This window comes from Colius striatus, chromosome 14 (assembly GCF_028858725.1).
Source record: "Colius striatus isolate bColStr4 chromosome 14, bColStr4.1.hap1, whole genome shotgun sequence".
Lineage (NCBI taxonomy): Eukaryota > Metazoa > Chordata > Aves > Coliiformes > Coliidae > Colius > Colius striatus.
In genome coordinates, this window is record NC_084772.1 from 2860368 (window position 1) to 2874964 (window position 14597).

Genomic DNA, 14597 nt, shown 5'->3' on the forward strand with positions numbered 1-14597 from the left:
GCCAGGGCTTTGGTGCAGGTCAGCCTCTCCCTGCCTGGCCCTGGCACTGGCTGGGCCTGAATTTCCAGCTCTCACAGAACAAGTTCCTGGGAGGCTGCAGAGGCAGTTGGCAGGGGGCCGAGGCACTGGCACCTTGCCCAGGAGCTGCTGTGCCCGGATGGTGCTGCCAGGGTGTGGGGGGACTGTGGGGATGGTGGGTGGGCTGGGAGCTGCCCAGGACATGGCACAGGCTGGGGGCTGCAGGGATGGGCTTGAGCTGCCCAGGGCATGGCACAGGCTGGGGGCTGCAGGGATGGGCTTGAGCTGCCCAGGGCATGGCACAGGCTGGGGGCTGCAGGGATGGTGGGTGAGCTCAGGCTGCCCAGGACATGGCACAGGCTGGGGGCTGCAGGGATGGGCTTGAGCTGCCCAGGGCATGGCACAGGCTGGGGGCTGCAGGGATGGTGGGTGAGCTCAGGCTACCCAGGACATGGCACAGGCTGGGGGCTGCAGGGATGGTGGGTGAGCTCAGGCTGCCCAGGGCATGGCACAGGCTGGGGGCTGCAGGGATGGGTTTGAGCTGCCCAGGGCATGGCACAGGCTGGGGGCTGCAGGGATGGTGGGTGAGCTCAGACTGCCCAGGGCATGGCACAGGCTGGGGGATGCAGGGATGATGGGTGAGCTCAGACTGCCCAGGGCATGGCACAGGCTGGGGGCTGCAGGGATGGGTTTGAGCTGCCCAGGGCATGGCACAGGCTGGGGGCTGCAGGGATGGTGGGTGAGCTCAGACTGCCCAGGGCATGGCACAGGCTGGGGGATGCAGGGATGATGGGTGAGCTCAGACTGCCCAGGGCATGGCACAGGCTGGGGGCTGCAGGGATGGGCTTGAGCTGCCCAGGGCATGGCACAGGCTGGGGGCTGCAGGGATGGTGGGTGAGCTGGGAGCTGCCCAGGGCATGGCACAGGCTGGGGGCTGCAGGGATGGTGGGTGAGCTGGGAGCTACCCAGGACATGGCACAGACTGGGGGCTGCAGGGATGGTGGGTGAGCTCAGGCTGCCCAGGGCATGGCACAGGCTGGGGGCTGCAGGGATGGGTTTGAGCTGCCCAGGGCATGGCACAGGCTGGGGGCTGCAGGGATGGTGGGTGAGCTCAGACTGCCCAGGGCATGGCACAGGCTGGGGGATGCAGGGATGATGGGTGAGCTCAGACTGCCCAGGGCATGGCACAGGCTGGGGGCTGCAGGGATGGGCTTGAGCTGCCCAGGGCATGGCACAGGCTGGGGGCTGCAGGGATGGTGGGTGAGCTGGGAGCTGCCCAGGGCATGGCACAGACTGGGGGCTGCAGGGATGGTGGGTGAGCTCAGGCTGCCCAGGGCATGGCACAGGCTGGGGGCTGCAGGGATGGGCTTGAGCTGCCCAGGGCATGGCACAGGCTGGGGGCTGCAGGGATGGTGGGTGGGCTGGGAGCTGCCCAGGGCATGGCACAGGCTGGGGGCTGCAGGGATGGTGGGTGGGCTGGGAGCTGCCCAGGGCATGGCACAGGCTGGGGGCTGCAGGGATGGTGGGTGGGCTGGGAGCTGCCCAGGGCATGGCACAGGCTGGGGGCTGCAGGGATGGGCTTGAGCTGCCCAGGGCATGGCACAGGCTGGGAGCTGTGAGGATGGTGGATGAGCTGGGAGCTGCCCAGGACATGGCACAGGCTGGGAGCTGTGAGGATGGTGGATGAGCTGGGAGCTGCCCAGGGCATGGCACAGGCTGGGGGCTGTGAGGATGGTGGGTGGGCTGGGACATGGCACAGGCTGGGGCAGCCTTCCTGCAGCACTAGGCTGCCAGAAGGGTCACCTCCAGCACATCAGCACCCAAACACGTCTGTGCCAATGTAGTGAGTGGCACAGGGGCTCCAAGACTGACCCTGGAGACAGCAGATACCCATCCCACCCTGTCCAGTGTGCCAGCCTTTGCCAGGGACATGCCCAGCCCTGCTGCCCTGCAGCATCCTTCCCCCTTTGGTCCCAGTGATGGCAAGAACAAGGACCTGAGCTCATTTTGATGAGCTCTCTCCCCACTGTCCCTCTCCTCAGAGCCAGGGAAGTGACTCTGGGGAAGAACTTGGCTCCTCTTGTTTGTTATTACAGGATAAAGTTACCCTTTAAAGCAGAGCCAGTGGTGTCAGGGCTGCATACCAGCTGGGAACATCGCTCCTTCCCCACGGCTCCAGCACACTTCTTGTTATTGTGCTGGTGTGGAGCCCGCCCTGGGCACAGCAAGGGGCAAGCAGATGTGGGGGGATCTGAAAAGGAGCCTGGAGGCTCTTTTCCCACCCTGGGAAAGTTGGAAGCAAAGGGAAAAGGCCTCTTTCTGGAAAGAGAGAGTTCTTCTGACTCTGGGATATGTGGGGAGGAAGGGGGAGAAAGCAAAGGCTGGGAGCAATGGAAGGGCAGGGGGAGCTGGATGGAGTTGGGGTACCCTGGGGTGTCTGCTGTCCCCTGGAGAGGGGCAGGAATTGGGGTACCCTGGGGTGTCTGCTGTCCCATGGAGAGGGGCAGGAATTGGGGTACCCTGGGGTGTCTGCTGTCCCATGGAGAGGAGCAGGAATTGGGGTACCCTGGGGTGTGTGCTGTCCCATGGAGAGGGGCAGGAATTGGGGTACCCTGGGGTGTCTGCTGTCCCATGGAGAGGGGCAGGAATTGGGGTACCCTGGGGTGTCTGCTGTCCCCTGGAGAGGGGCAGGAATTGGGGTACCCTGGGGTGTCTGCTGTCCCCTGGAGAGGGTTGGGAATTCTGCCCTCACCATGGCTCAGCCAGGGACCCTCCTGAGGGCACAGACACTGATTCCCCCTGGGGAAGCTGCTGTGCTCAGGCAGGGTGCTGGCATGAAGCTGGCACTGCCCTGAGAGCCCAGCGGGGTGAGGGAAGGCTTCTTCCAGCCCCTTCTGCCCTGTCTGCTCCCAAATCCCAGGGGACTCAGCACCCCAGGAGACACCCCAAGACTTTGCAGAGCTGGAGGTTCCTCAGCAGTGCCCCAGCCACCCCTCTGGACGGGGCTGGGGGCTGGCTGGGGGCTCGGTGTCCCCTGTGCTGAGCCGTGACGTGCCTGTGGGGTGGAGGGGAAGGAAGGCAGCCGGTGGAGCTGAGCCAGGCTGAGCTTCCTGGCAGCAAGCTCCAGCCCCAGCAGCCTTCTGCTGAGAGCTCTGGGTGGGCTGGAGAGCAGAGGGCTGGGAGGGCCCTGTGCAGCCCTTCCCTGGGCTGGCAGCCGCCTGCTCCGTGCCCAATGCCTGCTGGAGCCCTGGCGCTGGGGCCCGGCACTGCTGCCCTGGCAGGGTGTCTGGGGAAGCCTGACTCATCCTTGCAGGAGAATGTGAGACTTGCACATGTAAACAGAGCTGGCCCAGGCTGTGTGACAGGCAGGAAAGATGGGCTGGAGCCTCAGTCCTGGGCTGGTGGCATCAACAAGGAGGGGCTTGGCCTCAGTTGATCCTCTCCCACCCCATCCTGAGGCTCAGGGGAGCATCACCATGGCAGGATTGTGTCCCCCCTCTGCTACTCCTGTCTCACTGAGGGCTTTCAGCAGGCAGTTTTACCCCTGGTCTGCCCTTTTGGCTGCCACCTCTCTCTTCAGTGACACCCTTGCCAGCAGGGACCAGGACAGGCAGAAGAGGTGCAGGATGAGGGCAAAGCTCCCTTAGATGCCATCTCATGGTTGTGGCTTCGGGAGCAAAGTGCAGCCTGTGGTGTCAGGAGGGAGATCACCCTGCATCTTCCCTTCTGCAGGGATGGGGTGAGCATGGAAGTGCCAGCTGGGGAGCACAGGGGCTCCCTGCAAGGCTGTTCCCATCCCAGGAGCAGGGATCACTCCAAAGCCTCCCAGCTGTGTGAGCCACTCTCCAGCACGTGCTTTCCCTCTGGGCTTGTTTGTGCTTTGCTGTGAGACCCAGGCTGTGAGAGCTGGAGGCCAGAGGAGAGAGATGACTGCAGCCACTTCCTCTCCCTGCCTGGCTGCCACAGCCCCTTTCACTTCCTCACTCCCCAGCACTGCCTTGCCTTTGTTGTTTTCTTTGGAGGGGAGGGAGCATTTGCTGAAGGCTGCTGCTGGATGCAGGGAGAGCTTTCTGGGAGGCCAATGTGGGTGCCCACTGGCTGCCCCACAGACCCACTCTCTGCTTCTGGGTGCAGTGATGCAGCTCATGAAGGGCTGAGCACCCCAATGCCACCAGTGTGCAGGATCAGGGCATGCCTGGGGTCCCCTGCACTGCTGGTGGGGGGGGAGCATATTTACATACAGTTGCAAACAACCCTCCCAAATCAGGATATTTACCCCAGCCAAAGCACCTCGTGCTCCTAAATGCCTCTTCTTGCATCCCCCCTCATCCCTCTTGCATCTGGCCTGGGGCAGCTGTGGGGTGAGTGTTCCTGCAGCAGCCACTGCCACGGGCTGAGCTCTCCCCATCCCTGGCTGCTGGTGCCCAGCTGGGCTGGTCACTGGGCTTCTCCATGAGCTCAGCTTTCCTGCTCAGGCCCCCAGGGACGGCAGGAACCGTGTGAATCATGAATACTTTTGCAGTGATTCCTCTGGGGTGTGTGAGAGGTGGTTGCTGCTGTACAGAGGCAGGGCCGGCTGCGACGTTCAGCCCCCCAGGCTGAGCCCAGGCAGGGGCTGGAGCTGTTTGCTGCCATCTTCAGGGTGGAGAAGGGAGTGGGGACAGGAGGCAGCTGGCTGGTGGCCAGAGAGTCTGCACTAGCCCATGTTGCCTATGCAGCTGCAGGCTGGATGTTCTGGCTTTGCTGCAAAGCCCTGCTTGCCAGCCAGAAGGGCTGGGTGAGATGACTGGCACCCATGGTGGCTTGTGGCCACTCTGGGGAGATGCTCACCTCCCTTCTCCCAGCAAAGTGCCAGCTCAGGCAGCTCTGCCCTATGGAGAGGGCTGTGCCACGTCAGAGCTGTGCCCCAGACTGCTGCTGCTGCGAGTTGGCCCCTCACACACTGGGGAAGAGCTTCCAGCAGTGCTCAGAGGACCAGCTGGCACAGCCTTTGCCCGCTGCCAGCCAGTTCCAGCCCAGCCCAGCCCCCAGTGAGTCAGCTGGAGCAGCAGCTCACTTTGCCCATCCAGCTTTCTCCCAGGCTGTGTTCCCCAAAAGCTCTGAGCCACAGGGGTGAGGAGCCTGGTGCTGGATGTGGATGCCCAGCAGGCTGGCAGTGAGCTCTGCTGAGCCCAGGCACCCCAGCTGCTCCTGGGGATGCCAGCCTGGCTGCCTGGGCTGGGGCTCTGGGCTCAGGCTCGCTGCCCTGCTCCAAGGCTGAGCAGGAATGCTGAGCATGCAGCAGCTCCAGGGCGGCGTGGAGGGAGGCAGGACTGCAGCCAAGGGCTGGCCTCCTGCCCTCTGACAGAGGGGAGAGGAAGACATGGCTCTGGGCCCAGCCTGCAGTGAGAAGAGCAATTTGGGCAGAGCCCATGGCACAGGGATCTGGCCATGGCTCAGGCTTTCCTCTGCACCACGGCAGCACACACAGGCAGCTGGCACTGCCAGGGAGAGTGTGCTTGGGGTGGTCCCAGCTCACCGGGCTCCAGCGAGTGTGATCCTGTGCTGGGAGGCAGGGGCAATGCCACCCTGTGCTCAGGGACTCCCTGCACCAGCACCTGCCTTCCCAGGAAGCTTTCTCCAGCTGCCAGGGTCCAGGAGCATGGATCCATGCTGGGAAGGTTAACACCTGCCTGCCAGGGGACACTGAACTGGGAGGAATGGCTGATGCAGCAGGGACTGTGCTGCCAGGCAGTGAGAGCTGGGCAGGCTGGGAGCTGGGCACAGAGGAACCTGCTGAGGTTCAACGAGGGCAAGGGCAGAGTCCTGCAGCTGGGGAGGAACAACCCCCTGCAGCAGCACAGGCTGGGGGTGACCTGCTGGAGAGCAGCTCTGGGAGAGAGACCTGGCAGTGCTGAGAGAGACACAGGGAACTGGTGGAGAGAGGCCAGGGCAGGGACAGCGAGATGCTGAGGGGCTGGAACACATGTGTGAGGAGGAAAGGCTGCAGCCCTGGGGCTGTTGAGCCTGGGGAAGAGAAGCCTGAGCTCAGGGGCACCTCAGCAGTGCTGAGAAATGCCTCAAGGGTGGGTGTCAGGAGGATGGGGATGGGCTTTGCTCTGTGGTGCCCAGGGACAGGACAAGGGGGAACAGGCACAGGCTGCAACACAAACAGTTCCCCTGGCCCAGGAGGGTCAAGTCCTTTGGTGCTGAGGTGAGGGAGCCCTGGCCCAGGCTGCCCAGGGAGGGTGTGGAGGCTCCTTCTCAGGAGGTTTCCAACCCCAGCTGGACACGTTCCTGTGCCCCTGAGCCAGGGGAAGCTGCTGGAGCAGGGGCAGGGGCTGCAGCAGCTCTGCAGGGCCCTTCCAGCCCCCAGCATTTGGGGTTTCTGTTAGCAGAGGTTTCTTGCCTTGCCCCAGTGAAGCTCCTCCAGGTGCTGGGACCTGGGTCAATTGCTCAGCCACATGGCTTGATGGATCCTCTGCTTGTCCTGCTGACTCTGATTTGGCTTTTCCCTGACAACCATGGACCTGCTGTCCTGTCTCCTAACTTTACATCTGCCTTCCCTGTAATCGGGCCAGGGATAGGCTGGGACCTGGGACCCCGTGGTTCTCAGTCCTTGTCCTTGGCAGCAGCTCTCTGCTGCTCAGTGCAGCCCCAGGAGATGCAATGGTTTCCTTCTCACTGATACTGCCCTGCTGTGCTGAGCCCTGAGACCTGGCAATGCCCTAATTAGTGCTTTTGCATGGCAGGGTTGGCTGGAGCACTGCTGTGTCTCATCCTTGTGTGGAGGTGTCTCACTGGGGCCCAATTAAAACTGGGTCGATGCAGTAGGATCTAGGACAGGCAGGAGAATGAGGGGCTTGGGGGATAGGAGCAGAATGCATCCCCCCCAGCAGGCATGGTCCTGGGGAAGCATGGCTTCCCCCTCAGCTCTGGGGATGCTCAGAGGTCAGGGCTTGGACTGGCAGGGTTTGATCCAGGGCTGCTGGGATGTGCCATGAGGATGCCAGCACAGTGTAACAGTGGCATGCTCAAGGTGCCCTGGGGAGGCTGCAGGGGATGGGGAATGTGAGTCTGCAGCTATGCTTTGCTCTCCCAGGGTGGACTTGCTGCTGGGCAGAGGTCTGAGAACAGCTCCTGCTTTCCACAGTCAGGGCTGGCAGGTGGGGAGGCTGGCAGCATGGGCAGGGTGGCAGCATGGGCAGGGTGGCAGCATGGGCAGAGTGGCAGTGTGGGGAGGGTGGCAGTGTGGGGAGGTGGGCACTGCAGGGCTGGGATGCTCAGGTGCTGCTTCTGCCTCTGACTGCACAGCCTTAGTCCTGTCACTTCCCCAGCCCAGGGGATGCTGTCCCTCCCATCACAGACTGAGCAACCTGCTCAGGGTCCTCCAGGGGTAGCTGAAGCTTTGGGAGGTTGCAATGGCCCTGGGGGGGCAGGGGAGGGGTCTCCAGCCCTGTGCCTCCCTGGCAGGGACAGCTGGGCGTCCACATGAGCCCGGGGCTGAGCAAGCCGGGCTGATCCCACCCTCCACCAGAGCCGATGCAGCGGTGGGCTGGGCTGGGGCACCGGGACCTCTGTACAGCCATGCCAGTGCCAGTGGTGGTGATGCCGGTGCCAGTGATGCCGGTGCCAGTGATGTCAGTGGCAGTGATGCTGGTACCAGTGATGCCGGTGCCAGTGATGCCGGTACCAGTGATGTCAGTGGCAGTGATGCTGGTACCAGTGATGCCGGTGCCAGTGATGCCGGTGCCAGTGATGCCGGTACCAGTGATGCCGGTACCAGTGATGTCAGTGGTGGTGATGCTGGTACCAGTGATGCCGGTGCCGGTGATGCTGGTGTCGGTGATGCTGGTGCCAGTGGCAGTGATGCCGGTACCGGTGATGCCGGTTTCGGTGATGCCGGTGGCGGTGATGCCGATGATGATGATGCCAGTGCTGGTGGCGGTGATGCGGGTGCCGGTGATGCCGGTGTCGGTGATGCGGGTGCCGGTGATGCCGGTGGCGGTGATGCCGATGATGATGATGCCGGTGCTGGTGGCGGTGATGCGGGTGGCGGTGGCAGCAGCGGTGGCAGCGGCCGTCTCGCCGGGGAGGGAGGTGCTCGCGGCCGTGCAGCCGCCATTGGCGCCGGCTCTGCCGTGGTTTCCTGCCGAAATCACATGTCTCCCGCGTTTCCATGGAGAGAGCCGGGGTGGGCGCTGCCGAGAGCCTGCCCGGACTCCCCGCTTGCTCCCGTCCATGGGAGTGGAACAAAGGCGATGCGCCGCGCCGGGCCCGCTCTCGCTCCCCGCCTCTCCCGGGACATGTGAGTCCGGCGCTGCCGGGACACGCTGCCCGCCCGGGGGTCGCCGCTGCCGGGGCGGGGACGGGTCGGGGTGGGTGGGGGGAAGGGGGGCGCGGGGCCGGTGGCTTTTTGCGGGGTGACACCCGGAGCGGGGCTCCGCGTCCCCGCGCGCCGCCGTTCGCCCCGTCGCACACCCGAGGGGGTGACGCGCGGGGACGGGGTTGCGGGGAGGGTGGACACGGGGACGCGGCCGAGGGGCTGAGGGGTCAGGGGACGAGAGCACAGCTCCGCAACCCCGCGGCCGGAGCAGGAGCTGCCCGAGTGTGGGGTACGGGGGGCGCAGTTCCCCCCTCCCATCCGCAGCCCCTCGCCGTGTGTCCCCCCTCCCATCCCCAGCCCCTCGCCGTGTGTGTCCCCCCTCCCATCCGCAGCCCCTCGCCGTGTGTCCCCCCCTCCCATCCCCAGCCCCTCGCCGTGTGTCCCCCCTCCCATCCGCAGCCCCTCGCCGTGTGTCCCCCCTCCCATCCCCAGCCCCTCGCCGTGTGTGTCCCCCCTCCCATCCGCAGCCCCTCGCCGTGTGTCCCCCCTCATCCGCAGCCCCTCGCCGTGTGTGTCCCCCCTCCCATCCCCAGCCCCTCGCCGTGTGTGTCCCCCCTCCCATCCGCAGCCCCTCGCCGCGGTGCGTGGGCATCAGCTGCCGCTGCTTCGCTGCCGGGCTGGGGATGGCGCCGCTTGTTTTCCTCGTGCGGAGGAGCCGGTGGCGTGAGCCCGACCCTCGCCGGGCCCCACGGACCGCCCTGCCCCAGCGCCTGCGGGACGCCAGCGCCGTCGGGCAGGAGGCTGCACCCATCTTCCCCCCCACACCCCTCTCCTCGCATTCTCTGCCCCGAGGCAGGACCCTGGGGGGGGTTCCTGGTAGAGCTGGGTGCTGCCTCCTCCTCCTCCTCCTCCTGGGTGACTGAGGGAGGAATGCTCTGGGGAATTAATGAGACAGATCTGGCTTTGTTGCTGGCCCGATCCTCCTATCTCCCAGCCCTCCCCAGCCTGCCAAGAAGTGCTTGGGAAGGCCTCACACCATTAACTCTTACCCTGCCGCCCCTCCAGCCATGCCAAGGCTTGCAAACGGCCTCGGTGGGTTTTACCCGTGTCACATTCCCAGAGGGGACTACCGAGGCCACTGGGAAGACCTGGCCCTCCTAATAAACCCCATGGAGGACGTGGCTGGTGGCTGAGGAGCTGCCCTGCTGCGTCCCCTGGGCAGGGCAGGGCTGGGCTCTGGGGCTCTGACACCGCAGAACTCGGCAGCTCAGGGCTGTCCCTGGTGCCCTTGGCTCTGCTGTCGGCTGCTGGATGCCCCTGAAGCATCCCCACAGACCCCCAGGTGCAGAGGAGCCATGGTGGGAGCTGGTGGGGTGGCAGCTGAGGCCCTGTGGGGGATGTGACGTGATGGGGTTGTGTGTGGGGATGGGGGATGCCAGCATGGGCAGCTGATGAGGTGGGTGTTGGGGTACAACCAGGGTGTAACTGTTGATCTGCGGTGGGGAGGATGGAGACACCTCTTCCCAAAGCCTGCCCCAAGCACCAGGCCAGGAATTTGCAGCCTGGCTTGCTGCAGGGTGCCTGGAGTGGGCATCATCTGGGGCATGTTGCTATCCTGAGAGGAATTGGGTAGGGGTGTGGGGATGTCCCCCAGGAACATCACTGTGCTGGGCTCCAGCCTGCACCCGTGGCTGAAGCCCAGTGGGCACGTCAGAGCTCCTGCCATGACCTCAAGGACAGGACCTGGGAGACCTGTGGTGGGCAGGGAGGTGGCACTTGGGGTTCCCAGGGCCCAGAGCAGGCAGCCCAAGCTGTGGCTCTGCGTGGGCTGAGGCCGTTGCTGGGCTGGGACGAGCTCCCTGCCTCGTGCTTTGGGGTTATTTATAGGGCTGCCATTTATATCACTTCTATTCCTGCTGCCGTGTGGGGACGATGTGAGGAAACGAGGGGGAAGGGCTGGAGTCTGCCAGGGCCCCAGTGCCCAGCCCCTCCAGCACAGGATGCTGCCAGCAGCCCCAGTGCCAGCCTGGCTGTGGGTACAGCCTGACCTGGCACAAGGACTGCTCCTTCTGCAGCCCTCGGGGCATCAGCAATGCTCTCTGGTGTTGGGCTGCCAGGGTTTTTCTGGAGCTGGCTTTGCCAGGCAAAAAATGAAGTCAGAAGGGTCACCTGAAGCATTGTTTTGGGGGTGGCAACATGCAGCTCTAGGACTGGGCTTTCCCAGGCCAGGACTGGCTCCTGCATGGACACCAGTCACTCGCTGTGGTTCTCCTTCAAGCCATCACAGTGAGTCTTCTTGTCAGAATCCTCACCTCCTGCCCCCCTCCAAACTCTTCCCCCATGGCCAGAAGCTTTTTGGCCCCTCACCAGGCTGGTGCCCACGTGTTGACACTGCTCTGCCCAGACTCTTTTGGTTGGGCAGTGACAGTCCTGCCTGCTTGGCACCCACCAAGTGCCTCTCCCCTTCTGTGCTGCCTTTCCAGCTGTGGTGACATTCCCAGCAGTGCCAGGGTGTCTGTGTGTAGGGTGGCCTTTGGTGTTGGTGTCTGTAGGGGAAGGTGCTCCTGGGGCTGGTGGTTTCTCCAGGGTGTTGCTGGCTGGGCACAGCCTTGGTACTGCTGCTGGTGGTGCTGGGGCCAGCAGAGAACAGCCAGGGAACCTCCTCAGGACTTGATACTGGCCAGATGTGGGGTCTCTGGGAGGCCAGTCCTGCGTCCCTACGGAGGGCAGGGAAGTGGGAACCCCCTCCCAGTGTGTCTGGATTTGTCTTCTGGCTGCAGAGGGACTGGCCAAGGCTGTACACACATGTCCAAGCACAGCTGCCCACCGAGGGCTTTGCTTGCATGTGCAGCTGTTGTGGTTGGGGTGGGGATGCTTGGGGCAGCTCCCCAGGCCCGGCCAGAGGAGGGAATGGCAGGGACACCCCAAAACCACTGCTGTGCTTGGGGTGTTTCACCCACATCTTTGCCTCATAGGGAGGATGGAGGCAATTGCTCTGGCTGGTGGAGCTGAGCTGAGGTGCTGAGCACTCAGGGAAATGCTCTGTGCTGGGGGAGCTGAGCTGAGGTGCTGAGCTCCCAGGGAATTGCCCTGGGCTGGTGGAGCTGAGCTGAGGTGCTGAGCTCCCAGGGAAATGCTCTGGGCTGGGGGAGCTGAGCTGAGGTGCTGAGCACCCAGGGAAATGCTCTGGGCTGGGGGAGCTGAGCTGAGTTGAGGTGCTGAGCTCCCAGGGAAATGCTCTGGGCTGGGGGAGCTGAGCTGAGGTGCTGAGCTCCCAGGGAAATGCTCTGTGCTGGGAGAGCTGAGCTGAGCTGAGGTGCTGAGCTCCCAGGGAAATGGCTGTGCTGGGAGAGCTGAGCTGAGGTGCTGAGCTCCCAGGGAAATGCCCTGGGCTGAGGGAGCTGAGCTGAGGTGCTGAGCACCCAGGGAAATGCCCTGGGCTGGGGGAGCTGAGCTGAAGTGTTGAGCACCCAGGGAAATGCTCTGGCTGGGGAAGCTGAGCTGAGTTGAGGTTCTGAGCTCCCAGGGAATTGCCCTGGGCTGGTGGAGCTGAGCTGAGGTGCTGAGCTCCCAGGGAATTGCGCTGGGCTGGGGGAGCTGAGCTGAGGTTCTGAGCTCCCAGGGAATAGCCCTGGGCTGGGGGAGCTGAGCTGAGGTACTGAGCACCCAGGGAAATGCTCTGGCTGGGGGAGCTGAGCTGAGGTGCTGAGCACCCAGGGAAATGGCTGTGCTGGGAGAGCTGAGCAGTGCCCTGTGTGACCGTGGGACCTTTCCCTGTTCCAGGGCAGGGACAGGAATTCATTAACTTGGTTCCCACCCAGGCCCTGGCTGTGTTGCTGTGGCTCATGCCCTTCCTCTGTCCTCCCCTGGCAAGGCTGGCAAGCCCTGCTGAGTGCCATGCAGGGGCCAGTGCTCCGAGGAGCTGCCCAGTGCCATGTGCCCATGGCCTCCCCCGCTGTGCTCTGCCACCTTCTGAGAGCCCCTCTCCCAGCCTCTCCCCATGGGTGATGCCCACGATGGTGTTGTGCCACCCAGCTGCCCCACAGCCCTCTCTGGGGCTGTGGGGAGGCAGAGTCCCTGCAGGCAGCCACAGCCTGGCTGTCACCCCGCTGCTGGGGGGAGCCTGGGCACCCCCTGTTTGCTCTGCATGGCACGGGGCACGCCTCTCCTGCAGCTCCTGGCAGCTCCTGGCAGCTCCAGCCTGACTTTCTTGTTAACCTTTAATGAGAACAAACGAGCTGGCTGTGGGCACCGTGCCCTGGCCGTGTTCTGGGCACCAGCCCCGTGGCCCAAGCTCTGCAGGAGGCTGATGGGCCCTGGGGTGGTGCTGGAGCCACATTTGGCCCTGGGCACAAGAGCTGCAGAGCCCAGCAATGGAACCCTGTCCAAGGGTTGGTGGGGAGAGCCAGGGGAGCTGCAGGGAAGGGAGGAGATGTGGCCTCCATGCAAGTTCTTGAAGGTTGGGTGGAGGTGGGTCCCCTCCTTGCACAGAGCTTTGGGTGTGCAGGGCTGCTGGCTCCTCTCCCTGCCCGTGGCTGCCTCTGTTTGCCAGGGCTGGGATGACTTTTCCTTGGATGCTGCCCAGGCCCAGCCCAGTCTCAGCAGCTCTTCCCTCAGCTGCTCTCCCAGTGGAGCTGGCAGCAGGCACTGGCAGCCTGGGCACTGGGACGAGAGGGTGCCCTGGGGTGCTGTGTGCTGTTTGTACTGCTGCAAGGCCCAGCTTGCCAAGCCTCACAGTGGGCATGCCATGCCACCCCACCATGGTGGCCATGCAGTGTGCTGGCCTCATCCTGCACAGGGACCAGCAAGGAGGGGAGCAGCTCTGGGCTAAGGAAGCAGCCCCACAAGTGGCTCACCCTTTAGGGAGGGGGGTTGTATCTGAGAGCATCCCACCCCGAGGCTCTGCCCCTCCGGTTCCTGGCCTGACCTCGCTCTAAAAGCAGCAGCAAACAGGAAAGGAGCCTGGGAGGGAGGTGTTTCTTCCTGCTCCAGTGACGTGGTGACAGCAGCTGGTCCCAGCCTGGATGCAACTGGCTGCTCCAGCCTCTCCTGTCAGAGCTGGAGGGGAGGTGTCAGGCCTGGGCACCCCAGGAGCAGGACCCATGCAAGGATCTACAGTGCTGGAGGGGAGGTGGCATCTGTGCCACTGAGTCCCCTGGTTGTTTAGGATGAACCTGTGCCCTAAATGGGGAGTTGTAGGGCTGGGAGGTGCTGGTGTGTGTGGAAGGGCAGGTGGGTCATCCACACTGCCCATGGGAGCTGGACCCCCGTGGGGAGCAGGGCATCCTTGTGAGACCCCCGTGTGGGAATGGCACCAGCAGCTTTGGAGAGCCCTGTGAGGAAACCTGGGCTGATGCCAGCAGCCCCTCTAAGGCTTTGGGGACCCAGATGATACAAACTGGGGACATTTGAGGAAGGAAACCCTTTTCTTGGTGGCTCTGGGGTGTTGCAGAGTGCCCACAGGCACAAGAGTGCGTGGCAGGGGGTGCCCACAAGCACAGGGATGTGTAGCAGGAGATGCAGAGTACCCATGGGCACAGGGGTGCGTGGCAGGGGGTGCCCACAGGCACAGGGGTGTGTGGCAGGGGATGCCCACAAGCACAGGGTAGTGTAGCAGGAGATGCAGAGTGCCCATGGGCATAGGGGTGTGTGGCAGGGCATAGAGTGCCCACAAGCACAGGGATACGTGTCAGGGGATGCCCACAGGCACAGGGGTGTGTGGCAGGGGATGCCCACAGGCACTGGGGTGCATGGCAGGGGATACAGAGTGTCCCACAGGCACAGGGGTGTGTGGCAGGGCATAGAGTGCCCACAAGCACAGGGATACGTGGCAGGGGATGCCCACAGGCACAGGGGTGTGTGCCAGGGGATGCCCACAGGCACTGGGGTGTGTGGCAGGGGATACAGTGTCCCACAGGCACAGGGGTGTGTGGCAGGGGATGCAGAGCGCCCACAGGCACAGGAGTGCATGGCAGAGGATGCAGAGCACCCACAGGCACAGGAGTGCATGGCAGGGGATGCAGAGCGCCCACAGGCACAGGAGTGCATGGCAGGGGATGCAGAGCGCCCACAGGCACAGGGGTGCATGGCAGAGGATGCAGAGCACCCACAGGCACTGGGGTGTGTGGCAGGGGATGCAGAGTGCCCACAGGCACAGGGATGTCCCACAGGCACAGGGGTGTGTGACAGGGGATGCAGAGCACCCACAGGCACAGGGGTGCATGGCAGGGGATGCCCACAGGCACTGGGACGTGTGCCAGGGGATGCCCACAGC

General features: G+C 64.0%; 1 protein-coding gene across 3 annotated transcripts in view; it reads left to right on the forward strand.

Annotated features, from left to right (window-relative positions):
* The window catches only part of RIPOR1 (RHO family interacting cell polarization regulator 1), a 41396-nt gene that overhangs the window by 4262 nt on the left and 22537 nt on the right, over positions 1-14597 (forward strand). For 2 of the 3 annotated variants that reach the window (XM_062007740.1, XM_062007743.1), the window contains exon 1: positions 8211-8305. The exons of the other annotated variant lie outside the window; for it this stretch is intronic. In XM_062007740.1, the coding sequence (XP_061863724.1) occupies positions 8239-8305 (67 nt within the window). In that variant the 5' untranslated portion in view covers positions 8211-8238. Of the gene's footprint in view, positions 1-8210; positions 8306-14597 lie in introns of those variants that run through there. 3 annotated transcript variants of the gene reach the window in all.